This window comes from Sciurus vulgaris (assembly GCF_902686455.1).
Source record: "Sciurus vulgaris genome assembly, chromosome: 16".
Classification (NCBI taxonomy): domain Eukaryota; kingdom Metazoa; phylum Chordata; class Mammalia; order Rodentia; family Sciuridae; genus Sciurus; species Sciurus vulgaris.
The window spans coordinates 5,429,606-5,457,033 of NC_136477.1; the positions used below are offsets into that span (position 1 = coordinate 5,429,606).

Below are 27,428 nucleotides of genomic sequence, written 5' to 3' on the forward strand. Positions count from 1 at the left end.
GCCCACTCCCTGGTCTGGACCCTGCTAAGTACCCCCAACCCTAGCTGTCCCCCATCATCTGCCTGACAAGCCCCTTGCCCCAGGACGCCCCTAGCCTTCCCCAGCGGAACCGCACTGCCTCCCACGGGGTTGCCGCTCTGCCATGGGGTGTGCAGGTATGTTCTAGAGGAAGGTCATGTTCAGGGGACCGCAGAGCGGCCCCAGTCCTGAGGTTGAGCCACTGAGTCAGAAGGTAGATTAGCGGTCACAAGAACAGAACAGCAGGGAGGAGGGCGGTGAGTCATGGCTAAGGGGCGAGGTTCCTTTTTAGGGGTGAAGAACACATTCTCGGCAGGTTGTGGCCGGCTGGGCAGCACGCCGCAGTCAACCTCAATGGGCTGGGTGGCCTGATGGCAGGATGTGGGCTCAGCGCCAGACTCTGCATCCCATCCTCAACACAAACAGAAAAGAAAACACTAAAGACCATAAAGAGGCTGAGGTCGCAGCTCCGTGGCAGAGCACGTGCCTAGCATGTGAGCACTGGGTTCCATCCTTAGCACCACATTAAATAAAGACATTCTGTCCGTCTACAACTACAAAAAAACAAAAAAAAAAAAAAAAAAAAAAAAAAAACAAAGAGCCACTGAGTCGCTCGGGGGTGGCCAGGGGCCTCTTTTTGGGAGCACCTGCCTGCCCTGTGCCGCACCCCTTGTGGTCCCTAGGCCTGGCTTTCCTTCTCGGCTCACGTGGGAGCTGGGAGGGGGCCTGTGCTGAGGGCCAGGCAGACACGCACCCACCCACATGGGATGGACTAGAGAACAAACGTGCCTCAGCCTACCACATTTGCCATGACGTGGCACTTAGGACCGTCACAAGTCTCCAGGCACCAGCACACGTAGCCTGGTCCCAGCTCAGAGCCCACAAAATGCACAGGAGGGCCCAAGTGGACCTCAGCGGCTGTGGGTCTAGCACACGTGGCATGAGTTAAGTGTAAGTCACCTTGGCCACAGAGCAGGAGGAAGATGTGGCGCGGGCGTGGTCTGGCAGGAAGCAGCACCCCACTCCCAGGGCCCGTGGCAGCTGGGTCGGTGGGCAGCACTTACTCAGGCGGAGAGAGGCTGCAGGGCCAAGAGCATCCTAGAAGGTGGGCTGCGTGCTCGGGTGAGCAAGTCAGTGGTGTGAGCCGAGGACGCAGGGCCCCGAGCTGTCAGCGTAATCATCTCACACTTGAACTGGGCACCAGCTCCAGGATATTTAATTGATTCTCATTCCAGCTTTCCCAAGTCCCACTGGAAGCGCGGCACGTGTTGCTCCTGCTTCTCTCATTCAGACGCAGGACGTGGCCAGCAGACGGAAGGCTCTGCAGAGGCCCACGCAGGGCCCTTCCAAGCTCCACCATGGTTGGGAGTCCTGGGGGCTTCCCCGTTCGGCCCTCAGAGAAGAGCTTTCCCCACCGAGGCCCTGGCTGGGGTTGGGAGTTCCCACGCCAGCCCCTCTTCCCTCCCTGCCTATGCACTGGCGCCAGGGCTGCTCAACTAAAGACGCACCTCCTGGCCTGGTGATTCCGCCCTGAGGGAAGGGGCCTCCATTGGGTCCAGCCGCATCCGCCTGCTTCTCACGCCAGGTCAGGGGCTGGCAGCCTCGGGCTGGCCACTAGCCTGGACCGCCTGGTAGATGCTGAGCAGGGAGGAGGTGGTGCCCAGGAGGCCCACCAGCCACGGGGGAAAGCGGCCAGCCCACAGGACACCTGGTGGCAGCCAGTGCACAGCGTTGGCCAAGTCGGCCAGGTTGCTGAGGAGCGTCAGCACCTCCGACTGCATCCGTGCCTCAAGGGCCCTCTGCTTGCTCTGGGGCAGCCGGCTGTGGAGCAGAGCAGGCACTCACAGCCTGCACCACCTGTCCCCACCCGCCACCAGCTTGAGCCTCAGAGGCAGAGGGAAGGGCTGGTGGCCCGGTGGCCATCCTGACCCTCCCACAGGGACTGCACCCCCAACTCAGCCCCACAGGGAGCCCCAGCCTGAAACGCACACTCCATCCCCCCAGACTCCCTGGAAGATGGGGCGAGGTGGAATGGGGGCTGTGGGGTGTAGGAGGACACACAGTGACAGTGGCGACTGTCCTTGGAAAATGCCTGCCTCATCCAGCCAGGGGTGTGGCCTTGAGCACCCAGCCCTCAGCTTCCCCACCTGTAAAAGGTACCACCTTCCCACCCAGGGGCCAAGGTGAGGCCCTGTGACCCCCACACACGCAGGGCTAGGGAGGGGGTGACTGGTCACTAGAGCCAGCAGGCACCTCCAGGGCAAGGCCCAGATGTACCTGGTAAGGTTGGCCACGGGGCTCCGCAGCCTCTGCCTCAGCCTCAGCACCGTCCATAGGGACCTGTAACCCAGAGACAGCGGGGGAGCCTCTGCCGCCTGTTCCTGCAGCCACAGGCTCCTTCCCACCTGCTGCGCTCTGGGACAAGCGGTCTTCCCTTTCACTGCCACCAAAGGTCCTGTACCTCCTGGGCAGAGCTCTGCACGGGGCAGTGCCTCAGAGGCCCCTGGACTGATCACACAGCCCCACGCTGCCCGGGCCACACCACAGACCTGCCCTGGGACAAGAGGCTGTGAGCCAAGGCCCCTCTGAGCCACAGCCAGAGCCCAGCCCAGGGGCCTGCCCAGGAGTCTGAGCACACGGGGAGAGAGGGGGCAGCTGCACCAACAGAGACCTCGAGGAGACCTCTGAGGTCAATGAGCTACTGCCACCTAACTGGACGTGAGGAGACGGTCGAGTGCTGAGCATGAAGACAGAGGCTGGGAGGAGCCACCCGAGCGGAGGCACTGGGGCCTCCTTTGGGGTCCATCTGGTTTCTAGACTGTCGATGATGAGCACGTCATCAGGGCACTGGCGATGAGCGGGAACTACCTGAAGTCAGAGCCTCACCCTGGGACAAGGGACAGCAGACGCAAACTCTCCCCAGAGCCAAGAAGGTTCTGCCTCCCTTCACCAGGTTAGGGGTGGCCCCACCTCACTCCGGGGATCCGAGAGGGTTTCTCAGCCACCATCAAACATGGGGACTGGAGGACCCTGCTCCTCCACGTCTTCTCTGGGCCAGCGGATTTTGAACAAACCGGCTCAGCAAATTTACAGAGGAAAACATTTGGGAGGAAACCATTACAGTAAAGTTCTAGAAACCGGACAGCTTTCAGAAGCACAAAGCCAGTCAGGAAACAACTGGCTCTCTCCTCTGGGGATTCTGCTGACAAGGCAAGCAGGAGTCAGCGACCAAGGAGAGGTCACCATGCTGTCTGCTCTCTCCAGTTCCTTCTCCTTCAGGGATTCAGTTGGCAGAATCAGGGCCCTTTCCCCAACATGTCCCCAGAACATGTGAACGTGTGACTCTGCAGGTAGGATTAAGGACCCTAAGGTGGGGCATCATCCTAGATATCCAAGGGGCCCAGCTACACCACAGGGTCCTCACAAAAGGGAGGCAGGAGGGTCAGGATCAGAGAGATGCTAGAAGACACTGCTGCTGGCCCTGAAGATGGAGGGGCCACCAGCCAAGGGCTGCAGGTGCCTCCAGAAGCTGGAGAAGGTGGGACGTGGATTCTCCCACGGAGTCTCCGGAGGGACCAGCCCTGCTGATGCCTTGATCTGAGCCAGGCGAGTCCTATTTCAGATTTCCAGAGCTGTAACGTAACATGACCTTCTAACTGTACAACTGAGAAAAAATAAGTCTCTGTTTAAAGCTGCCAAGTGTGTGGTCCTTCATTACGGCAATTATCAGAAACAGGCACAGCAGGGTGGCAACAAAGGGCAAGAGGCAACAGAGGGGCTCAAGAGGTGAAGACCAGCGCCCCTCGGGCCTACGGTGCTCTGCGGAGTCATGGCCAGGGCCCTCAGGTGCTCCCTCTGGCTGATGTCACTTACCTGGCAACCCCCAAGAGCAGGGAGAGGCCCCAGAGGGCCGTGCTCAGTGTCCACCACCTGGCAGAGTCCGCGTGGAGGACCTTGGCGTCGGCAGCCCAGGCCATGTGCTCACATGGATAGTAGAGCTGGTCAGCTATGTTGCCCAGGACAGACATCCAGCGGACAAAGACGTCCTCCTCCTGCAGGGCCGGGGACGCAGGGCCTGCAGTCAGACCTACACACACACTTCAGGCCCGTGGCCAAGCCAGCTGGTGGCAAGATTTCTCCCCACAGTCCCAGGGTCATGCCCAGGCCCCGCAGGCTGCCAATGGCCAGGTGCTGCAGGTGAGGAAGGCTGCTGGGCCGGGGGTCCCCCAGGGCTCGTTTCTGCTCCCCACGCCCACTGCATGGAGCAGCAGGTCTTAGACCAGCTGGGCAGTGGAACCCCCAGGGAGCTTAAAGAGCCCAGGCCCAAGGCCAGCCCTAAGGATTGTGCCTCTATGGCAGGGGATGCCCAGCTCGGGACATGCACATGTCTACATTTCTGTTCCTCAGGGATTCTCATGTACGGCCAAGTGGGGACACCTGCAGCAACCTGCCTTCCTGGAGGCTTCCAGTTCCTGCACACAGCTCGGGTGAGGCTCTCTGATGCAGGACCCTGGGCGGGGGCCAGGGAAAGCAGGGTGGTGCAGCAGGGCAGGAACGCCAGCTGCATGCCCGAGCAACAGTGCAAGGCTTGTGTCACTCCCCCAAGCCCCAGCGCTCAGCACCTCACGCCACAGACTGTGCATGGAGGCACTTAGGTTAAGCTGCTCACCCCCTCGCCCCTGGCCGATGAAACACGAGTCCACAGAGCACGCGGTCCTCACAAGGCCTGGGCCACCCACCCCAAGTGCTTGTGCTTTTCGGTTTTGTTCGTTTGCAGTGCAAGGGTTTGAACCCAGGGCCTTGAGTGCTGCGCTCCAACGCCAGCACCTCTGCGCCCAAGTCCAGAGCAACTACCGGTGTGCGCCTAGCCAAGAGGAGCTCAACACAGAAGCAGCAGATGCACAGAGGATACCAGGTGGCCATGAAGAAAACAAGAGCTTTGTGTGGAGGGATCAGCAATGACCTCCAGGTTGCACTGTTCAGTGGACACAGTAAGCAGTGGGACACAGTAAATGGTTAACTACCAACAAGGCACTTGCACCTGCGCAGGTACAGGAGATCCCACCGGGGAAACGGAGCTGACCAAACTCCTCTGAGGAGGACGCTGGAGGCCAGAGAGCAGGGCGGATTATGCATTCCCGATTACACAGACAAGCAAGCTTTATTTTTGAATTTTAAATCAAGGGCTGGGGATGTAGCTCTGTGGAAGAGCTCCTGCCTAGCAAGTGTGAGGCCCTGGGTTCCAACCCCAGCACAGCAAAGAAATAAAAATAATAAAATTTAAATTAACATGAGAACATCTGATCGTCTCCAAATAGAAAGCAAAATTTAAAAGATAATAAACTGTCCAACAGGGAGCCCTTTGGGACAAATCCATAAAACACCAACAGAGCCCAGGGCCACAGGCTTCCCAAGGGTGGGGCCAGGGGTGGGGCCCTCCCTACAGACCCTGAACATTACCTCTGACCCCAGGCCGTACTGCTTAGTGTAGACAAACATGGCCAGGTCGTCAAAGAGTCTCAGGACAGTCCTGCAGTGGCTGAGCTGGGCCGACACGGCTAGCAGGCGTGTGCCCACTTCAGACCTGGCAGGACACTGTTCCATCAGGACCCCGCCAACCAGCTGGCAGCAGTACCCCAGCGTTCGGATCTGTGGGAAACCAGAAGCGATCAGCATGGCCCTGCTCCTGAACTGAGCTGGAGCAACCCGCCTGGCCGTTGCCCCTGCAGGACCCAATGAGCAGACGAAACCAACAAGCGTCCAACGAAAGCTCCGCCTGAAAAGGTACCAGCAGGCAGGACAAATGGAAAAACACCGGACAATGGCCCAAAAGGAGAGCTAACAAGGGCCCTGGCTCATGGCACTGATGAGCACACCCTTTGGAGACAGTGGTAATGGGGACAAAGAAAACAAAACTACTTCCCACCTCCTGGGTCCTCCTTCCCAGCAGGCCAGAGGAGGATGAGGTTGGAACATACACTGGCATCTACCTGGCTGGGAAAGCCCTTAGCTGGGCCGCAGGCTGGGAGCAAGTGGCCTGTCCCAACCCAGTGAACAGGACAGTAATGTGTTTGAATTACTTTAGTGGCAAGGAGCCCATCCAGTAGGTGATCTGGAGGGTCACAAGGAGATCAGGTTCGTCACCCCTGTATCTGTAATTCACCTGCGTCTCAGAAACTGCTAGTTCTGTTGTTTTACGTATTATTTTACCTGTAATTCTTTTTCAGCCCAGGTGTAATGGCGAAACACTGCTATTTATTGTCCAACTTAGGAGGCGTTAAAACCTGACTGTTCAGCCATAGGGGATTTGGTTGGAACCTAACTGCCCTGCTACGAGTAAGCACCGGCCTCCTGTACAACCTAATGTCTACCTTTAAGGGACTGGTCAAGACAAGCCAGGAGTTCAACCTAAGGGACTTGGATGGAACAACCTTAATGCCCAACTAGAGAGATTTAGTTGGAACCTAAAAATCCAGACAGAGGGATTTAAATCCTGATGACATCCTAAATCCCCATAAAAAAACTGTTCAGTACAACCCAGGAACTAACTTCGGTGGCCAGATCAGATCTAAGGGTCCACACGAGGAGACTGGGTCAGTCGGGTTGCCAGGAACAACCTATATGTCCAACCGGAGGGGACGAGTTTGGGTCTGGCTCAGACAGGGCCTCTGCAGTGAACGATCTGAGCGACCCTGTTCCCGCTTTGGCCTGTTTCCCCTTCTCTGAACTTCGACCGAACTCCAGGCCTCCGGCCCCACTCGGCCCCAGCCTCACCAGGCGGTCGCGGCCCCTGTAAGACTCCAGCGCCGACGCCAGACCGTTCAGGGCCGCCATGGCAACTCCGCCGTGGCGTCACCGCGACGTCAGCGCGCTGCGCCAGAGGGCGGGGCTAGACCGCGCCCCGGGGAGCTGCCGAGGGCCCGCGCGCAATCTGCGCAGGCGCGGCCGCTGCCCTTTGTCCCTGAGACGGACTTTTGTCCGCTGCACTGAGGAGCCGACTTTACAAAAAGTTAGGCGGCCACGTGTGCGCTGCCCGGGCCGATGAACCCAGGATGAGCCAGCTTGCTGTAATTTGCCCAATGGCGACTAGACAACTGCCCACTCGCAAAGTGTTGCAAAGTTAACCGGTTACCAAGCAACCCAGGGACAACTGCAGTCAGATACTGTCCAGATGTGGGACCATCCCGAGGAGGGACTTCTCTTCCGAACTCTTCTGCTCCACCCGTCTTCTGTTGCGTGTTTGTCTGCAGTGAGCATAAATGGCTCTTGTAATATCATGAGTTATTTTCAGAAGTTAAGGAAAAGCGCAGATCATTCTAGACTAGACAATAATCTAGTAACCAGAGTTGCTCCAGGAAGGAAACTGCCGTGACTGGGGAAAAGATTTAGGTTTTCAGCTTTATACTGTTTTGAAGCTTTTGAATTTGGTGCAAGATGCCTGGATTAGCTCACCAAAGATTTTTCAAAAAAGTGGACGCCCATTTCCTTTCATTGTTTCTTATTGAGGTAGAGTTCGCATAATGTAAAGGCCACCATTTTAAAATGGATAACCTAGTGCCATTTAGTACATTGTCAGGTTGTGTCCCCACCCACCCCTCACTAGTTTCAAAGTTTCGTCAGTTCCAAAGGAGACCTTCATAGGAAACCAGAACATGCCACCCCAAGATACGCCACCTTGGCATAAGGGTTCTTTTGAGCTAAAGGCAGTTAGGAAAAAGCACACAGGAAAAGCTCTCTGGCCTCCCACTATTTGCTTGAAAGGAAGATAAATTTACAAAGGTGTCCTCCCCCGCTACCAGGAAGGACAAACGTTGATCACTAGAGACACCTTTGGGTCCTTCCGCACCAGAGGAATCTATTTAACAAACCTTGCTAACTATCCTTTAACTGCCATTTATCTTCCTACCCACAATTTGCCACTACCAGAGACTCCAAGTCCTTCTCCCTTGTCTTGTCACTTCTCTAAAAATTCCCTCTTCCTCGTTGTAGATGCCTTATGAGCCAGGGTTCCAACCTACCTCTTGAGAATAGCATTTTTCTGGGTGTCGCCCATGTATACATGACATACATGTGTTAATGTATGTTGCTTCCCTCTTGTTGATTCTTTGGTTTTAAGGGTCCATCTCAGCTTAGAACCAAGGACAGAAGGAAGGTTATTTTTTTAGTTCTGCACTGTAGTCCCTGATCCCTTGCAACCACTACTCAGCTTTCCCTGTATGTATTACCTATTCTTGATATTTCATATAAATGGAATCGTGCAATTTGTGACTGCTATGGTTTGGAGAGGTGTCCCCAAAGGCTTATGTGTCAAGGGTTTAGTCACCAGCCTGTGGCACTATTTGGGAGGTGGTGGAACCTTTAAGAGGCGGGGCCTAAATTAGGTCATTGGAGGCATGCCCTGGAAGGGAATATTAGAACCCTCCCTTCCTCTCACGCTTTTCACTTCCTGGCCTCCATTAGGTGGACAGTCTTCCTCTGCCACCTGCTCCCACCATGATCTGCTATGTCACCCAGAGCAATGGGCCAAACAATCATGAACTGAAACCATAAGCCAAAAGAAACCTTTTCCTCTTCACAAGTTGATTATCTCAAGTGTCTTGTTGCCATAATGGAAAGCTGCCTAACACAGTGATCATTTGTGTACTGCTTCTTTCCCTAAGCATAACGTTTTTGAGGTTCACCTACGCTGTAGCATGTTCCAGAGTTTCACTCCTTTGTGTGACTGAATAATAATCCATTGGATGGTTAGACCACATTTTGCTTATGCATTCATCATTGATGAACATGTGGGCTGGTTCCACCTTTTGGCCATTATGAATGGAGTTGCTGTGGACATTCTTGACATGTATTTGCTTGACTCCTTGCTTTCAATTCCTTGGGATGTATACCTATAGAGTGGACTTGTTGGGTCACTTGATAATTTGTGTGTGTGTGCGTGGTGCTGGGATGGATCCCAGGAGAGCTGTACCACTGGACTACATCCCCAGTCCTTTTTATTTTGAGACAGAGTTTCACTAAGTTGCCGAGGGCCTTGCTAAGATGCTGAGGCTGGCCTCAAACTTGTGATTCTCCTGCCTCAGCCTCCTGGGATGACAGGCATAACTTTTTGAAGAACTACCGATCTTCGGGATGTGAGTGCACCATTTTATGTCACCAGGAGTGCACCAGGGTTCCCGCCTCTCCACATCCTTGCAACATTCTTTTTTTTTTTTTTAATTACTAAAACCAACATAGTCGGCATGAAGTGGTTCCCCAACTTCAAATTCTATTATTTTCCTCCCACTGCCTTTCACTTTCCTCCTGTTCCTTGAAGTGACAGCACGTTCCTGCCGCAGGACTCTGCACCGCTGTTCCCTTTGCCCAGAATGTTCTTCCTCCGGATACCTGCCTGGCTCCCATGCTAACCTCCTCTGAATGTCCCCTTGGATATCATTTGCCCATGAGCGCTCCACGATGACACCCTCGCGGGCGCTTCCTGCTGCCATTCTTCTCAGCACCTAGCGTATTGGATTAGTCATCCGCATTCCGATAGTGGAACAGCTGGCACAGAGGAGGGTTTTTGGTGTTGGAGGTTCAGGTGAGGCACTGGCCTCAGCCCTGTTCTCAGTGACGTCACGTCACGGTGACGGCCTCGCTGGAGCACGTGCAGCAGCAAGCGACTCCATGGCAAGCAGGAGCGGCAGGACGGGAGGCGCCAGGCCTGCACCTTCCACGACAGCCCTCTCAGCAGAACCACCTTCAGAGGACATGCCGGAGGCCCCCAGCCCCACCTCCCGAAGGTCCCACCAGCCCCGAGAGCGCCACACTGCCCGCCGAGCCTTCCTCCAGGGTGGGCCCTGGCGGGTGCCAGCGGTTCCCAGACCACGGCAGCTCTCAACAGCCACCCACGAGGTTTGCCTGCTTTCCCGGTTGCCTGTCTTCTCAGCAGAATGGGAACTCCTCCGGGGCAGTGGTGGTCATGGCTCTTCACAAGCGGCCTTGCTTGCGGGGCTCAGCTCCCCGACCGAGGCCCTCTTACGCGCCACGTGGTCGGGGCGAACTCACCTACTCCCGAGGACAGGGGACATGGTGGGAACTCACCATGCCTCGAGCGGGCAGGGGCCTGACTCGAGTGAATGTCCCATCAGAAGTGTTTGGGCCGTCATCTAAACGCCACTCCACAGGGCTGCGTCCCCACTCCTCGCGTGAGCTCATTCAGCACAACCCAGTGCTAACCTCTCGGCCTGGCCAGAACCTAAGTGGTCAAAACGTGGAGATTGGGTTGCAGGCGAGGGTCCAGCCCAGTCCAATCCCCAGCACCCTTCCAAAAGAAAAGAAGCCCGGAGCCCATCTCTCTCCTCCCGGCCCAAGCCCTCTCCTCCAGCAGCCCCCGTTCTTGCTCACCTAAGACCCTGATCTCCCACAACATCCCAAGCAATTTTTTTTGCAGTATGCCAGGCCTGGCTCATGCACAAGAGCTCCACCATTGAGCCACACCTTGGCCAGCCCCGCGAGCAAATTTTCACTCCCACATCCAACCAATGCCAGGCCCCAGGAAGACTTGAGTGCAGGGGTCTGTGTGCACCGTCCTCCTCCAATTGGGTTCCCTCCTTCTGCAGCAGAAAAGAGCCAAGCCAAGGTGGAGCATGCAGAAGGAAGAGGCCCCTGGCCACAGTCTGCGGCCACATAATTGGGGGATCCTTTCTTTCAAGCCTGCACAGTCCCCCACGACCTTGGGATACCTCAGTGCATTTCTCTGGGCAGCCACCGGGTGTCAGGCCCTGTTGCGGGCACCCAAGACACAGCGGTGAGCCCTGCAGGCACTGCCCAGCCCTCCCAGCACCCGCCATCTGGTTAGAGCTGCATTTGACCTTGGAGAAAGAGACTGGAGTTGGCCTGGCCTTCACAGCTGGCCTTGGTGTTGCTAGGCACTGGTCTGGCAGTCACAGCTGGGCCCCAGCCAACCTCCTCCTGCTCAACATAAACAATCCCATGGAATGCCAGCATCAGACAAGGCCGCCCTGTGACCCCAGAGGGCAGGACAAAGCAAGCCTGCTCAGCCATTCCATCTGAACACGCAAAGCAGGAACAAGGATGGCAGACACCACCCCCCACGCCCGCTGAGAGGAGCCTTGATAATCCGTCACCCATCGCAGATTTAGTCTTGCTGCATTCCTCCAACTTCTTCCTGAAAACGATTAAGATAATAATAGAATGACCTCAATCCCTGGCTTCCTATTAGCATCCAGAATCTGCCTTCCAGATCCTCCTTTTCCCAGCAGGCAGCAGGACAAGATCGAAATCTGAATTGCATCTGCCTGGCTGGACCAAAGCCGGTGACTGGGCCGGAGCTGGCCGCAGGTGTTTGAACCTCAACCCAGGAGACAAAATGATGATGAGCTTGAATATAGTGGAAGGAGCCATTCAGCTGGTGAGCTGAGGCATTGACAACTGGGCCAATCTTACATCTTTATTTCTTTTTCTTTCTTTTTCTTTTTCTTCAATTTTTCAGTCAGCTGGGCATGATGGCACATGCCTGTAATCCCAGCGACTCGGGAGGCTGAGGCAGGAGGATCAGGAGTTCAAAACCAGCCTCAACAATTTAGCAAGGCCCTAAGCAACTCAGCGAGACCCTGTCTTTAAATAAAATATAAAAAAGGGCTGTGTGGTTCCGTGGTTAAGCACCCCTGGGTTCAATCCCCAGTATCAAAAGAAAAAGAAAATTTTCAGTCAGTTTTATTGAAGTATAATTTATATACAATAAAATGCACCATTTTAAGAATGTGGTTTAATGAGTTTCAACAAGTGTATACAGTCATACAATCTACCATAACAGTCAAAATTTGAACATTTGTATCATTTCCCAAATCTCTCTTGCCTCTCCTGTGTATTTTCTCCCTCAGTACTGGGGACTGAACTCAGGGGTGCTCTGAACATCCACGGTCCTTTTGAGATAGGTTCTCACTAAGTTGTTGAGGCTGGCTTTGAACTTGCAATCTTCCTGCCTCAGCCTCCCCAACCAATGGGATGACAGGCATGGATCACAGCTCCTGGCCCCTTTTGTATTTTTTTTTTTTTTTTTTTTTTGCAGTGCTGGAGATTGAACCCAGGGCCTTGTACTTGCGAGGCAAGCACTCTACCAACTGAGCTACATCCCCAGCCCTCCCTTTTGTACTTTTTAACACACTAATTTTTTTTTTAAGTTTTAGATATAGGGTCTCACTATATTACTCAGGCTGGCCTTGAACTCCTAGGTTCAAGTGATCCTCCTGCTTCAGCCTTTTTTTAGATATTGAGAGACCTTTATTTTATTCATTTATTTATATGAGGTGCTGAGAATCAAACCCAGTGCCTCACACATGCTAGGCAAGCGCTCCACCACTGAGCCACAACCCCAGCCTCTTTAATGCTGGGTCTACAGGCATGTACCAAAGGGGTTTTGTACATTGTATATGTTTATAGCAATACAGCAAGATGTGGAACGACTACATCAAGCTAATTAACATATGCATCACCTCACACAGTTTTTGTGGTGAAAACATTTAAAATCTACTCTCTTTGGCTGGTGGTGTAGCTCAGTGGAAGAGTATCTGGTCCATCCCATAGGACCCCCTGCCCAGCAAGATAAAGAAATAAAATCGATCCTCTTAGCAACTTTGAACTATACAGTACAATATTGTTATCCTGTTGTTTGTTGTTATTTTTATTTGTCTGATTGTGTTAAAAAAAAAAAAAAAAAAAAAAGCAAAATTTCCAGCCACTGGTATTGGGGTGCAGCTCAGTGGTACAGCACTTGCCTAGCATGTGTGAGGCCCTGGGTTCCAGCCCCAGCACCACTTAAAAAAAGGAAAAAAAAAAAAAAAAAAGTCCAACCAATAAATGTATCCAGCACAGAACCAAGTCCTGCTTCCTTAAACTCTCCCCCAAACACCTCACGCAGCCCGAATCCTCTTACGAGCATTCTCACCTGCAGGCACCTGCTGGAACCACTCACAGCCTGAATTAAGCCAGCCTTGAGTGTGTGCCTGGTGGTCTTTGGTGGTGGGGCAAGCTGATCCCTTTAAAGTGCACCTCCAGGTCTGTGAGCCCTGGGATGATGTTAATGGATGCAGAAACCAGGGGAGATGGGCCCATCCCGTGTGGGAGTGTCAGGAGGCGAGGAGCTGCTCCCAGCAGCCTGTTTAATGCGATCCTCACTGGCCATTATCAACCTCAGTCCCATTCTCCAAATGACAAAACTGAGGCTCCAAGAAGTCAGGAAGACGGCTTGAAAACCAGATACGCTCACCTGCCTCCAGGGGTGCTAGAGGACCATTGTGACAGCATCTTCTGGGGAAGCTCTTGGTCACAATGGGCTGAACAGGACCACAGTTGGATGAAGTCCTTGGAAGGACCACGTGAGTGTCCGCTGGAAGATCTGGGACAGAGGGAGTCCAAGAGTCCCGCCTGTTGCAAAGTTCAGGATTCGTTAGTCCCCATGTCGTCTCTTGAGGTAGGTCTCTGTCCTTGTCCCTGTCCCTACGTGGAAGGAAACTCAAAACTACCTGGCCCGCAATCCAGCCAGTTGTCAGATTCTCCCATAAACTATTTTAGAAAGACAAGAAAGCCCCAGGTGGCTGAGTGGAGGGGCTGCGAGTCTGAAGTGGAAGGTCAGAGAAGGGAGGGAAGGGGAAGGTGTCTAGAGAGACAGAAGATGAGGAGCCGGGAGGGCGGGCGACTGCAGACCGCAAGCGCAGCGAGCAAGGCTGTGGCAGAGACAGGAGACCGTGACAGGGCTGTGGGGCTGGGTCCGACAGGCCAGAGGTGGGCCTCCAGGTGGGAAGGAGAAGAGAAGCCGGGCCATTGTGGCTGAGGGTGAGAAGACATGTCAGACACATGTAGAATGCAGTGGTTAGTTGTTTCGGTTCTAGAATCAGAATCAGCCCTGGGTTCAAATCCTAAGCAAACGGCCACCTCCCTGAGTCTCAATGTCAGATGTGAAGCAAAGGCTAAAACCCACCTCACTGAGTCCACCGGATAAAAATGGATGCAAAGTGAACATTCCACACATACTGGCTGTGGATGGACATTGTTCCCCATAATAGCTACCCTCCTCTGCTCTAAACCCTACTACCATGACTCCAACTTCATACTGAGAAAATGAGGTTCTCACCAGGGTCTTGCAGGACCTCGCCAATCTCATGTCTCTGGTGCTTCCATTCACTCATATTACATGTGTCTCTGGGCTTTTGCACTTTCTGTTCCCTCTGCCTGGGATGCTGCTCCCCCTTGATACTCAAGTTTCTCTTTTCCAGCTGTCAGGTAGTTCACTAACAGTCACCTCAGGGACATGTTCCCTGATCACCCTGCTTAAAACTGCAATCCTGAACTGGGGTGTAGCTAGCTCAGTGCAGAGCGCTCACCTAGCACCAGGGAGGCCCTGGGTTCCATCCCCAGCACCCCAAAAACAAAACACCCGCAACCCCCCAACCCCCATCCCTCTATCCTGCACGACTTTCCCCCCAACCCATACCACTTAACTTACACTGCAACGGATGTTATTATATTTATTGATTATTGTCATCTCCTGCCTCATTATCAACTACATACGGGTTCTTGGTCTGGTTAACTGATGTCCCTCCCCGGGCCTAGAACAGTGCCTGGCACAGGGTAGGCACCAACTCAATGATTATCCCTCGACTTTCCCTGGGGGCAGGCACAGGCTGCGCCTGTATTCTGGAGTCCCCCGCCGCCTGCGCAGTGCTTGGCGCACGGAAAGGAGTAAAAGGCAGCATTGTCCTCGCGGCCACTTTGCTCAGTCTCATGTCTCCGCCCCCTCGCAGGTGGCGCACTGTCCGGTGCTGGCAGAGAGCGCCCTCCTGCCGTGCCCGATGTCCCGGCTGGACTTCCTCAAGGCCTCGCACTTCGCGCTGGGGCCGGACCCGCGGCTGCACCAGGGCGTCATGCAGTCCACGGTGCACCGGGACTTCCCGGCCTACCCGCGCGCCACTCGGGAGCAGCCCAGGCCGCCGCCTCCGCCCTCGTCCGTCTTCCAGCAGGACGCGCGCTGGGTGGCAAAGGAGCAAGTGTCCGAGATGCACCGCGAGTTCACGCCGCGGGATGTGAAGCCCCCGGAGGAGACGCGGGAGCGCACGCTCGCCATGCAGTCCAGCAATCTGCGCATGCACGCGGACGCGCGCGCCGGCCTCAGCTTCTCCACCGCGCGCGCCGCCTACGGCTGGCCCGAGCAGCCGGCGCACGCCGGAGAGCAGATCCGCGGCGCGCGCCTCATCTTCGACCGCGACTCCCTGCCGCCGGGGGACAGGGACAAGCTACGGGTCCCGCCCACCACGCACCAGGAGCTCTTTCCGCCTCACAACGCGTGCCCGCCGCCCCGTGCGCCTAGCTACCACCTCGGTGAGCGCGCGCCCCGGCCTCCTGCGCGATTTGCTCAACCCGAGAGGGAACATTTGGCAATGTCTGGAAACATTGTTGGTTGTCACCACCGAGGCTAAGAGTGTTGCTAGCAGGCAGCGTGTAAAAGCCGGGGAAGCTGCTCAGCATCCTGCCATGCGAAGGGCAGATCACCCTCAAAAAAGAATTAGTCAGTCCCAACTGTCAGTAATACCAAGGCTCAGAAAATCTGCAGCTTCCTGGAGCCTGTTTCTGCATCTGTGGAGTGGATTCTTTCCAGGAAGAAGTCACCAATGTTAGTCTGAGGACACAACCCTCAGCCTTGTGTCCGTAGTAGCTCTGAGCAAATAGACCTCTCCTCATCTGCAAAATGGGTACAATCACAGGGCCTAACCTCACAGGAGCGGGTAAAGTGGAACGAGCCCAGTCTGCACTGTGCACCTGGCGGTAGCAACTGTGCAACAAAAATTAGCCACCATCTGTGTGATTTTCCAATTCCGTCACCTAGGGGTCCTTCCCGTGGACGTTACTAACCTGAGTCCTTCCAAGCTAGACTCAGGGATTGTCAGACTTGAGTTTGACTCTGAGTTCCAGCCCAGACTTTTCTTGACTTCTAGTAAGTTGCTTTACTACTCTGAATCTCAGGCAGGCTGTAAAACAAGGAAATAGCAGATCCAAGAAGGAAGTGCAAAGCACTAGCCTTAACCCCTGCTCAGCACTGGTGAGTCTCAGTGCCCTAACTGTTCTTATTACCGGCATTTTCTAGACTGATCAGGACTGCCCACCTTCCTTCCCAGGCAAGGAATCAAATCCCAGGGGGCCTGAGGCTGCAGGGAATCAGACCCATTCCCCCTTCTCCCCCCCCCGCCTCTTGCCCATTAACAGGTGGTCCCAACACCCTTAAGTGGGACTACAAGAAGCAACAAGGGACCTCCTACCAGAGACAGTTCCAGGCCCTGCCAGGCTCACCTGCCTTGATGTGTAGGAGGGTAAATCAAGGCTGGGCTGGGGTTGCTGGGAGGACAGCATTTGGGGCTGAGTGGTCCTGGCCTTCCCATCCCTCTCTGTCCACAGGCGGCCTCCTCTGTGCAGCTGGGAGACTGCAGGCTGGGCTATGGGCCCATGTGTTCAGAGCTGAAACAGAACCACAGGCCCCAGGGGCTGCCCCCAGACAGGTACCAAAGGACACTGCCTTCCCCTGCCCCAATATGGGACAGTTGGCTCTCAGCAGCATGTGGGTGTATCACTCAGATTCTAAAGCTAGCACTCTGCCTTCAAGGTCTCCACCACTGGCTGGGAGGTCCCACTGCTGTGCAGGATCACCCACTATTAGGGTGATCTGGCTTGACCAGTGGGCAACTGCCCTCCTTGCCTTTCCTGGGAGCTTCAGGGACACACATGGACCCCACCTTCCTTACCTGCAGGTATGACAAGGCCCAGGCTGTGGCTCATATCCACTGTGTGAATATCCGTCCTGGAGACGGCCTCTTCCATGGCAGGACCACTACATCGGACCACTTCTGCCCTCGGGAACCAGGTGAGAAGAAGCTCCCTGCCCTGCCCTGGCTCCCTCAGCAGCATTCCCTAACTGCTCAGCATCTACTCTGCCACTGGCAGAGCCTTTTGTTCTTTATGGGGATCAGACTCCGAAGTCCCACATCCTGAAAGGAAATTGGCGCCCGGGCCCTGGCAGCCTCCACACCTCCATGCAGTTCTTCTATGGCCAGGTCAGTGGGTAGGAGGAGGTGTCAGGGCTCATGAGGGAAAAAGACTTAAAAGGCAGAGCAAGTAGCAAGTGCAAAAGCCCTGAGGTGGTTGTGAGCTTGACATGTGTATGCCAAAATCTCTTGGATCTATTTCTGTGATCTGGGGCAAGTCACTTCAAACTTCCCAGCTTCACTGGCTCTGTCCAGAGAGGGGGAGGGAGCTTCCAGGGTTACCGCCTCCCTCCCAATGGGAGGGCAGGGGAGCTTCCTAGGTACCATGTGGTCCTACAGGCACCGCCAAGAACCCAACCATCTTGCCGCCACATGCCCCATGCGAATTTGAAGTGTCACGTAACCCTAGGAGAAGAGAAGCTGCTGGGACACTTCTACCAGACCACCACAGGCTCACAGTATTGCCCCCAGCACGTGGAGCAATCACAGAAGGCACCCAAACTTCATTTGACACAGAGCAACCTGCTGCGGGGCACCTGCGGTAAGGGTGGTCCTGCCACATTCTAGAAAGCCCCTCCCTGGCACATCTCTGGCTCTGCCTCCTGAAGGTTTAACCCACCCGGAGTCGACCAGGCCCCCAGTGCCACCGTCCCTGGACTACCACACCCCTGGTGGCCTTGGCCTTCCCCCGCCCCTGCACATCCACCTACTTGCTCCACCCCTTTTCGTATCTGCCCTCACCTCCCACAGTCCCCTCCTCCTGTTGGACTCTTGCTCCTTACCTGGTCCTGCCCCTCCCAGGCCAACGTCAGCGCTTGGCCTCTGAACCCTTCCTGACACCTCCTCTGACCCTCAACTTGGCCGCCCCCCTTCCACATCTCCAGGATTCGATTTTTTAACCATGAACCAGAAGATGCTGAAGCCACATGGAAAAGCTAAAGCCCTGGTGACTGAAGAGTTGCTCCAGCGGGTGAGAGGGGAGAAGGGATCAAAATCAGGGGGACTCGGAGTTGGTGTCAAATCCAGTGGGATCACTGCTGGTCAGGGTCACCCCTCGCTCACCCCCAGGGTCGGGTCAGGGTCAGCCAGTCAAACCTCACGCTGAGGGGACTAACTTAGAGTCACCTGGTGTCACTCAGTCCTGGGGTCATTCCAGGGCTAACCCTGGTTTCTCTCTGGTACCTGGGTTGGTCAAGACTGGGGCCCCTTTGCCCACCTCCCCAGAACCCACCAGCCAAACCTGGCTGAGCCCCCCTCCCCACTCTTTGATGACCCCAGGATGGTCCAGGGATCATGGGGTGGCCAGGATAGGTCAATTGAACAGGCTGCCCTACCTGGCCACCCACCCTGACTTCACAGTGCAAATACAGCCACGTGGAGCCCCCGTTTGGCAGACAGCGCTTCCTCTCCACCCACCACAAGGCCGACTTTCCTTTCAAGTACCAGGGCCCAGCAGTACTGAAAATGAGTGATTTCCAGGAGAGCCACGTGCCCCTGGGCACACCTCGTGAGCAGGGCTGCAGGGGCAGGAAGGCGGACCCTCAGGCTCACCAGCTGCCTATGTACCCATGCCCCAGCCAGCAGTAAATGTCACCCTGGTGGCATCCTGTCCCCTTCTATCAGTCATCTTTTAAAGAGGAGAGAATGTCTCATTCCCTTCCACCAAGAAAACCCTGGATGCCTGAGCAGACTCTTCTGCAAACCCTGGGGTTCCTCCGAAGGATGTGAGATTTGAGTTCCAGTGTTAGACAGAGGCGTTGGGGAAGGGGTTGAAGATGCAGGCTCCTGGGTCTGGATGGACACCATCCACATCCTGACTCCTTCAGGTCAAGTCCCTTGACCCCTATGAGCCTCATCTGTAAACTGGAGCAAAAGAGCAAGGCTCTCATTAGATCCTTACAACTGACCAGAAGCGGAGCAGTGCACTGGTTGCCTGGGTGACCGGCACCCGGATCAGAGCAGCATCCAGGGGAAACTGAAAAAAGCCACAAGGACACGATGAGGTTCAAGGAGGCAGGTGTGCAGCCAATCAAAAGTCAAAAGGGAAAAGGTGGAGTCAGGCCTTGAAACCTAGGAGTGACCAATACCTTGGACAGCACCGGACCTTTAAGGTCTGGGGTCTGGTGAAGACATTAGGTCTATCTGGATAATGTGGGCCCTGGTGGCCATGTCGCAGGCTGTTACGATCCTCTTTCAAAGAACAAACCTGGGGCCAGACCTCCAAAGACCAAGGCGCCCAGTCCAACAGCTGCGAGGAGCCAACCCCAAGCCTGGCCGGGTGCCCCCTTCCCCTCAGCATCAGCTCTTCAAGGCCAGGATGTCATTTCCACAGCAAGGCCAGGAGTCCAGCTTTGGACCTTACAGGAACAGGATGGCCTTTTAACTGCACTCATGGTCCCCACCCTGGCCACAAGAGTGCTGCAGGCCACAGAACCCCTCCTGTGCTTGCCTGCTCTGAAGACATTTTGCAGGACACCATTCGGAGCTGTGTCATGTGGTCATGACCCGGGGTTCTCACTGACATCTTGGTCAGATGATTCTTTGTTGGAGGCTGTCCCTGTGCATGTCCTCTATCCATTAGTTGTCAATAGCACCCCCCCAGGTACTGCCAGATGTCCCCCATGAAGAGGTGCGGTGGAAATTGCCCTGGCTGGGAACCACTGCAATCGAACATCCTGTTCTGTGAAGCTAGCCTGCCTATTGACCAGATAACTAGAACAGAAAGACTTTTCCCTTCTGCTTCACCTGCTAGGAAGCTCAGATCTGTGTAGCTTCAGTTACAGGGTTGCTTGTGCTCCCGGCTGGTTCCAGGAATGGCTTCAAGCAGCTCCATGCCAAATGAAACACAATGGGTGGGTGTTACCGGGGGCCAAATTTCAGCACAACTTGAAGCATTTCCTAACAATGGAACTGACCAGCCCTGGGGTGGCTTGCCAAGGGAGAACAGAGACATTACTGGAAATGTTTAATCAGTAAGGGAAAAGACTACAGGATGATTCTGGATGTATTTTTAAATTTATGTCCATCCCTCCTCTATTACATTTAGCAACCCCCCCCCCCCCGACTGGGATGAATACAATAAGAATGAAAGTGGGAAAACCAATTAATTTTTAAAGGAAAATAACTTTGTCAACTGTTTGGCAACAGAATTCAGACCTGTTATTTTCCTGTCTTGGACAGGTTTCAAGCTCTATAATTCCTCATTTCCTCACCTGTAAAATGGGGAGGCAATAATTCCTCCTTGACAGACAGTGTTACAAGGATTGAATAAAATGTCGGTGTGCTTGGTTGGTACAGGGGCTGACCGGCAGCTCAGTGAAAGGCGCCTAAAAATTGTCTCGAGTCAATTTTGTTGTACTGAAACTGGGCTCTAGTCAGTCCAAGCAGAAAGGGATTTTATTGACTTAGAAACCAGAAAGTCTGGAATCAGGGGTTGGGTGGCCACGTGGCTCAGTGGCAGACCACCGTGATGCCGGGGTTGTGTTCCCAGCTGGGGTGGGGCGGAGAATGAGGGAGGAAAGTGAGAAACCACAACACTGTCTGATCGGGTCTGACGTCGGGCGTGCTGGCTCCTCCTCAGGACATCTCCTTCACCATCTCTCAATCCCACGTCCCTTGAAACGTTGGAAAGGAGGGTGCGGACGACCCCCAAAGAAAGAAGCGCCCCCTCCTCCCAGTAGAATTGAAGGAACACACTGATTGGTCCATTTGGGTCACGTGATCCAATCGCTATGCTCAGAGGAAGGGCATACTGTGATTGGTGGCCCAGCTGAGTAGCCCACCCTGAATTCTTTGGTTCCCCAAGCTTTACCAGGATCTTGGAGCCTGGGCCTCACCTTGCTGACCCGCATCTCCTAACAACAGAACTGTGTTTGCCCAGAGCATCTATCTTGCCCCAGGGCATAACTGCAAACAGGCTTTTCCTAGTGAGAGTAATTGTTAACTTTTGTAGAAAGAACGTTGATGGTGTTTGGGAGAGACCTAAGTGCAACCAGTGTCGTCCTGGTTTTCCTTCCCACAACATCACTTGTCTCCTCTTTCAACTTGGGGCAGAGAACTCAGGTTTAATGATCAAATGGAGCAAATATCCGCTTTTGCTTCATAAAAAGCACATGAAAAAAATCTTGCCTTTCAAGACCTTGCTACATAAAAGCTCCCACATATCCCAACGTCCTGATATTTTTGTTAAAAGTCCCTCAATCCACAGCCTCAGGAGACATGTGATCAGGGTTTCAAGATAAAATAGGCTACAATTTAGCTGTTTTTCTTCCACATAACAGAGATTTCTAGTTTTCCGAGGAAAGCTCTTCTACAGGGCTGCCTTATACATGCGGAGGGGCTGTGTACTGCACAAGTCTAGGGAGTCCTAGTCACTCTTTCATCCATGCAGGTTGTGGCCCTGGCTCTCTAGCCCACCTTTGTTTAGCCAATTCCACATTTTAAGTTATTTTTCTCAATACCCTTTGCTCTCCAGGTACTAATTTCTACATTAGTCAAGAATGGATGCAAGGGAAAGAAATCCGTTTTAAAACTAGTTCAAACCCCTAGAAATTTGTTGATACCAGAAAGAAGGAAGGCTTCAGGCTTCAGAAATGAAGCTAAGCAGAACTCCCTTACCATCTCACTTCTGCATCCGGGTGTACATTGACCTCACTTTGCAGGCTATTCTGAACACCTGAGGTGGCTGCTGGCATGTGAGTCCCTACAGCTCATCATCCCTGACAAAGGGCAAAACCCACCAACTTCACATCCTTATCCCAGACTAGTTCTTGTGACCAGGCTCTCTGTTAGTAAATGTAGATTCACATCCAACTGGGGAGCTGTTAGACACAGATCCAACCACAAAAGCAAGGTGCTCAGATATACTGAGAAACAACAGATGAGAGCCACCGTCCAAGTGAAGGCATCTCTGATCACTCTGATCCACTGCGGGCTTGCAGAAAGGTCTCAGATCATAGCACAGCACAGACTTAGGAGGTTCGGGAAGGGACATGACACCTGGAAATCTGGTTGCTTAGGGGTATTAGTATTTGCGGGTAGGTGGTGTTCAACACACCAAAGACTCTCAGGAACACACCTAGAATCAAAAAAGTAAGATAGATTTAGCTTGTTTTAGTCAGAAGTCAACCACCACGAGAGGCCTTAGCATTCCCCTTAGAAGAGGGAATTGGGGGGATTCTTAAAGGATTTGGGCTTATGCTGGGTGGTTTTAGGGAAAGTTGAAGCAATTCCAGAATGTGCTGTCAGAAGGCAGGAAACGGATTGGTGGCAGGGATTTCAGTGATTTTCATCTGAGAGGCAGGAGGACTGAAAGCAGAGTCAGCGCTGTCATTGGCAAAAAGCAGCAGTCATTTGCGTTAGTGGGGAGAGGCGGGGTGGGCATTCATGTTTTGTGGTTGCAGTGTGTTCTCATCTCTATCTTGGTTTAGATATGGTCACAGAGTGGCCTTGTCTGATTATTGCTTATATTCTGAGACCGTTGTTTATGTTTAATAAAGAACATCATGGCCCAGCTGCCAGCTGCCAGGGGCTGTTTTTCACCCTCTCTCCAGCAGAGAACTGTGTTGCCAGGTAGTTTGTCCAGAGCCCTCCCCAGACCTGGCTGAGGTTTCCCAGAAATCAGCAGTCAAGACAGGCACGTGGAGTCCCCCAGGTCCGGCAGCAACTCGTCATCTGGGTAGGAGGCTGAACACACTAAGGGAGAGAGAATATCCCAGACTCTGCTCCTTGGGAGTGTAAAAGGGTACCTAGAAAGAGTGGAGGGGAGGGTTCCATTATTAAAAAAGAAAGTTTTTTGTTTTTTTTTTTTTTTTTTAGAAATACCGGATTAAGTAAAGATAGACATGCTTTTTAAACTGTTGGGCTTCTCAGAGGCTTGACCATGCTCATGTGCAGGGCGAGTCGGCCACGAACATACCATATTTGCTGTTGTTTGAACAAAGGTAGAGACACTGACCGGAAGCCAAGATAGAGACAGAGGCAGAGAGAGACAGACGGATGGAGAGGACAGAGGCAGAGAAAGTGAGGGGACCGGGGGCAGAGCGATGAAAGAGAGGACAGGGACAAAGAGATGAGGACCCAGAAAGAGAGACAGGGACTGGGAGAGACAGGGCCGGAGAGAGGGCCAGAGATGGAGGGAGAGACAAGCCCGGGACAGAGAGGGGCTGAGAGGGGCCCGGGGCCAGGCGGAGGGACGCAGTCAGGGCGGCGCGGGCCGGCGCGGCGCAGACAAAGGCGCGGCCGGGGCGGCCCGGCCGGGACAAAGGCTGGCCCGGGGGGCGGGGGCAGCGATGGCGACGGCCGTGGCGGGCGCGGGCGAACTACAAGTCCCAGCAGCTCCCGCTGCGGCCCTCGGCCGGCCCCTCTCGCTCCCCGGGAGCGCCTGGCGGGGCCGCTGGGCCGAGGGGGCCGCCGGCGGGGCTGGCGGGCGGGGGGCTTCCTGCGGGCCCGGGGGGCGCCGGCGGCCGGCGCGGGCGCGGCGGGCCGGGCAGGGGCGAGGGGCGCCGGGTGAGTGTCCCCGCGAGCGGGCCGAGCCGGGAGGGGAGCGCGCGGGGGGCGGGCGGGGGGCCCCGCGCGGGGCGCGGCCCGGGGCGACCTCTATTCGCCCCCCGGCCCGCGCGCCGCCCGCCCCGACTGGGAAGAGGGGCTCGGGGCGCGGCGGGAGGGGGCCCCGCGGTCGCCGGCCTAGCGCGCCCATCCCGCCGCGGCGGGGGAGGGCCCGGAGCCCGAGGGGCGGGGGCGCCCGCTCCTCTGGGGTGCGGAGTCAGGGCGCTCGCGCCTGGAAAGCACGCGGGGGGCCCGGGCATTGGCTTGCCCACCTCCAGCTAGGGTGCGGGGGTTCAGGAGGCCCTTTCCTCAGGAGGAGGGATCCAGGGGTTCCTTCTGCCCCTAGGACCCCAGGAAAGGCCCAGCTATTGTTTGCCTCCCCCTCTCGTCTTGGGGTCTAGAGTTCTGGAAGCTCCTTTCCAAAAGGCGATGCAGGGGCCCATCGGTCCCCAGGAGCTCTGCGCTTTCTCCTCGCACCGTCCAGCTAAGAGATGGGAATTGAGGAGGCCTTTCCTCTGGAAGCGATCTAAGGGCTCCTTTGCCTCCCAGGAACCCAGGAGAGGACCCAAATAATTCCACCCAGCCTCCAACCATGGGTCTGGGTTAGGGGACCACCCAGAAGCTCCACACTCTTTTGTTTGCTTACCTCCTTGCAGCTGTGGGGTTGTAACTCAGTATGTCCCCCTTCCCAAAAGGGGAACCAGTGATTCCCCCCACTGCCAGGGACTCAGCCTCGGGTAACTCAAGACATCTCCCCATGGTAATCCTGAGCTTCCCCATCCCTGAGTGGCTCCAACTGTTCTTCCACCTCCCCCTGCTCCCCCCCAGACTGGATCCAGCTCAGGATCTTCCCTCCATGAGAGCAGGAACACCAGTGTAGAGACACCATCCCCACACCCAAGTTGTGGCTTCCTTGCTGTGAATCTCTCCTCCCCAGGGGTTCCCCCAGTAACCCAGAGGGTATTATTTTCACCTACTCTCCAGCTTGGGGTTAGAATTCACAATCTTCTAGTCAATAGGGAAAACAGACATATTGGCAACTGTCCCCCTGACTCTCCCTGCTCCTACTTCCCCATCAGGAGGGATCTCAAATATGGTTTCCCTCCCCTCCTCACTAGCTTAGGGAACAGGCATTAAGGAGCTTCTCTCTAGGACAGAACGTACCCCCTAAGCTGTGAGGTGTGGAATTCAGGTTGCCTCCTTCCCATCTTCCCCTCAGTGACCCAGGAGGGGTACCAGATATCATTTGCCCCCACCCAGCTTATTCCCCAACCGTAGGTTGTAGAGCTCAGCATACACCTTAGAGTTGAGCCAGACTCTTCCTACAAGGAACCTCAAAGTCTGTCACTTTCAGCCGGGGGCCAGGAATTCAGGCCATGTGCTCAGGACACAGGAACCCCAATACCAACCCTCTTCCCCAGGAGGGGGCTCCAGTTAAAGGGGTTGGAACCCAGGACTCTTTCACAGGATACAAGCTTCCCACCAGAACACAGGATGGACAGAGGGGCAGAGCCATGGGATTGGGCACCAGAGACCTACTGTGGGGTCCCATGACTTTCATGCTGGTTCAGATCGAGAGGGGAGGGTCCCACCATGTCCCACTAGGGTCCTTCTACTCCACCTCTTGTCTGGGCAAGTGAGAAGTCTTTCTTCAGAGACAAGAGAAAGATCCATGAGTATGTTCAGGAGTGAGTTATGGGGGCATGGGTGAATCCCCTCTCCCACCCCTTCCCAGACTCCAAAGAGATTCCCTGTTCCTCAGAACCTATCTCCATCCACTCTCTGTCCTCACTCTGCAGATCCTGTCCCTAAAGCAATCAGCAGTTCCACACCTGGGATGCGTCGCTCAGTCCTAGTCAGGAACCCAGGCCACAAGGGCCCGAGGCCTGTTTATGAGGAGCTTGACTCTGACACAGAGGACCTGGACCCAGTTTCTGAAGACCCAGAGCCTGATCCGGAAGACCTCAACACTGTCTCAGAAGATGTGGACCCCAACTATGAAGATCTGGAACGTGTCTCAGAGGATCTGGGTCCCGGTGCGCAAGCTCCAGGCTCCATCCTGGGGAACCAAGATTTGGATCCCCAAGATTTGGACCCCATGTCTTCGAATTCCGACCTCGATCCGGATGTTATTGGCCCTGTACCCCTGGTTCTCGACCCTGAGATCGACGCCCTAAGCCCCGCAGCACCAGACGTGGACCCCCTTTCCTCCAGCCTCACCGCCACCCCCCAAGTCCTGGCCACCAGCCCTGAGGTGCTCCCTGCCCCAGCCAGCCCGCCCCGGCCCTTCTCCTGCCCGGATTGCGGGCGAGCCTTCCGCCGAAGCTCCGGGCTGAGCCAGCACCGTCGCACCCACAGCGGCGAGAAGCCGTACCGCTGCCCCGACTGCGGCAAGTCCTTCAGCCACGGCGCCACGCTGGCTCAGCATCGTGGCATCCACACCGGAGCCCGGCCCTACCAGTGCGCTGCCTGCGGCAAAGCTTTCGGCTGGCGCTCCACGCTGCTGAAGCACCGCAGCAGCCACAGTGGTGAGAAGCCGCACCATTGCCCCGTGTGCGGCAAAGCCTTTGGCCACGGCTCGCTGCTCGCGCAGCACCTGCGCACGCATGGCGGCCCGCGGCCGCACAAGTGCCCAGTATGCGCCAAAGGCTTTGGGCAGGGGTCGGCGCTGCTGAAGCACCTGCGCACGCACACCGGCGAGCGCCCCTACCCGTGCCCTCAGTGCGGCAAGGCCTTCGGGCAAAGCTCAGCGCTGCTGCAGCACCAGCGCACACACACCGCTGAGCGCCCCTACCGCTGTCCCCACTGTGGCAAGGCCTTCGGGCAGAGCTCCAACTTGCAGCACCACCTGCGCATCCACACCGGCGAGCGGCCCTACGCCTGCCCGCACTGCTCCAAGGCCTTTGGGCAGAGCTCGGCGCTGCTGCAGCACCTCCACGTGCATTCTGGCGAGCGCCCCTACCGCTGCCAGCTGTGTGGCAAGGCCTTTGGCCAAGCCTCGAGCCTCACCAAGCACAAGCGGGTGCATGAGGGCGCTGCAGCTGCTGCTGCTGCCGCTGCTGCCGCCGCTGCTGCAGCAGCCGCAGCCGCAGCTGCTGGCCTGGGCCTTGGGCCTGGCTTGAGCCCTGCGTCTATGATGAGGTCTGGGCAGGTCTCCTTCCTGGGTCCTGATGCTGTCTCTGTGCTGGGTTCTGGCTTGAGCCTCAGCCCTGGTCCCAGCTCTGGCCGCAGCCCAGACCCTGGCTCTGCTCTGAGCTCCCTCCCCAGTCCCAGCCCCCAGCCTCTCTCTGGCTCCACATCCACCCCCAGCCCTGATCCTGTTGAATGTTCTGACCCTAAGCCTAGTGATGATGGCGACCCTGACCTTGTGCCCAGCCCTGACCCCAACCCTGAGTCCCACCCTGACCCCTGCTCTCCCATCCGTGACACTGTCATCCCAGCCCTCCCTGCTGGTGAGAGTCCGGAGTGGGTAAAGGAGCAAGGGGCCCTGCTGGGGCCCGATGGCTGAAGGAGACACCCGCACCCGCGGGCCTGGGGAAGTCCTATGTTGTGCAGTTAGTAAAATCCTCCCACTGCCTCCTGGCTCTGCGTTGTGGCTTGCCTTCCGCGCTTCCTCCCTGATGCACAGCCAGCCTTCCAGAGATGGAAGGGTGTGGCCAAGGCCAGCCATACACCTGGAGCCACACCCCACACGATTCTGAGCTTCCTCTATAAAGGCCCACATTTGTCCCTCCCACTAGTCGCCACTCTGCCTCTCCAGGCCAGGGGGTGCCCTAGTCAGGGGAGGCTTGTCCTGAAGGTGGTCTGAGCAGAGTCCCCTCCCTTTGGCCTTTT

The 27,428-nt window shown here is 55.6% G+C and overlaps 3 protein-coding genes across 9 annotated transcripts; 2 read left to right on the forward strand and 1 right to left on the reverse strand.

The window, feature by feature from the left end:
* Positions 1-1,217: 1,217 nt before the first annotated feature.
* Positions 1,218-14,292, reverse strand: PEX11G (peroxisomal biogenesis factor 11 gamma). 6 transcript variants are annotated; one of them, XM_079115955.1, is made up of 7 exons: positions 14,150-14,292; positions 13,286-13,443; positions 10,099-10,252; positions 5,479-5,667; positions 3,892-4,070; positions 2,296-2,358; positions 1,218-1,839 (listed from the first exon to the last, which is right to left on the reverse strand). In XM_079115955.1, the coding sequence occupies exons 3-7, from the start codon at positions 10,210-10,212 to the stop codon at positions 1,605-1,607; spliced, it is 780 nt and encodes a 259-aa protein (XP_078972081.1). In that variant the 5' UTR covers positions 10,213-10,252; positions 13,286-13,443; positions 14,150-14,292; the 3' UTR covers positions 1,218-1,604. The 6 variants fall into 6 exon arrangements, with proteins under 6 accessions (XP_078972081.1, XP_078972085.1, XP_078972082.1 ...); XM_079115959.1 differs by lacking the exon at positions 5,479-5,667; XM_079115956.1 differs by lacking the exons at positions 13,286-13,443; positions 14,150-14,292 and adding an exon at positions 10,740-11,065.
* Positions 14,293-14,483: 191 nt separating this feature from the next.
* SAXO5 (stabilizer of axonemal microtubules 5) lies at positions 14,484-18,683 on the forward strand. Its single transcript, XM_079115954.1, has 8 exons — positions 14,484-15,393; positions 16,276-16,379; positions 16,465-16,565; positions 16,815-16,927; positions 17,008-17,117; positions 17,388-17,589; positions 17,933-18,018; positions 18,408-18,683. Exons 1-8 carry the CDS (start codon positions 14,868-14,870, stop codon positions 18,633-18,635), a joined length of 1,470 nt encoding a protein of 489 aa, XP_078972080.1. The 5' UTR covers positions 14,484-14,867; the 3' UTR covers positions 18,636-18,683.
* Positions 18,684-23,083: 4,400 nt separating this feature from the next.
* ZNF358 (zinc finger protein 358) lies at positions 23,084-27,171 on the forward strand. 2 transcript variants are annotated; one of them, XM_079115216.1, is made up of 2 exons: positions 23,084-23,555; positions 25,394-27,171. In XM_079115216.1, the coding sequence occupies exons 1-2, from the start codon at positions 23,339-23,341 to the stop codon at positions 27,100-27,102; spliced, it is 1,926 nt and encodes a 641-aa protein (XP_078971342.1). In that variant the 5' UTR covers positions 23,084-23,338; the 3' UTR covers positions 27,103-27,171. The 2 variants fall into 2 exon arrangements, with proteins under 2 accessions (XP_078971342.1, XP_078971343.1); XM_079115217.1 differs by lacking the exon at positions 23,084-23,555 and adding an exon at positions 25,248-25,270.
* Positions 27,172-27,428: the final 257 nt, after the last annotated feature.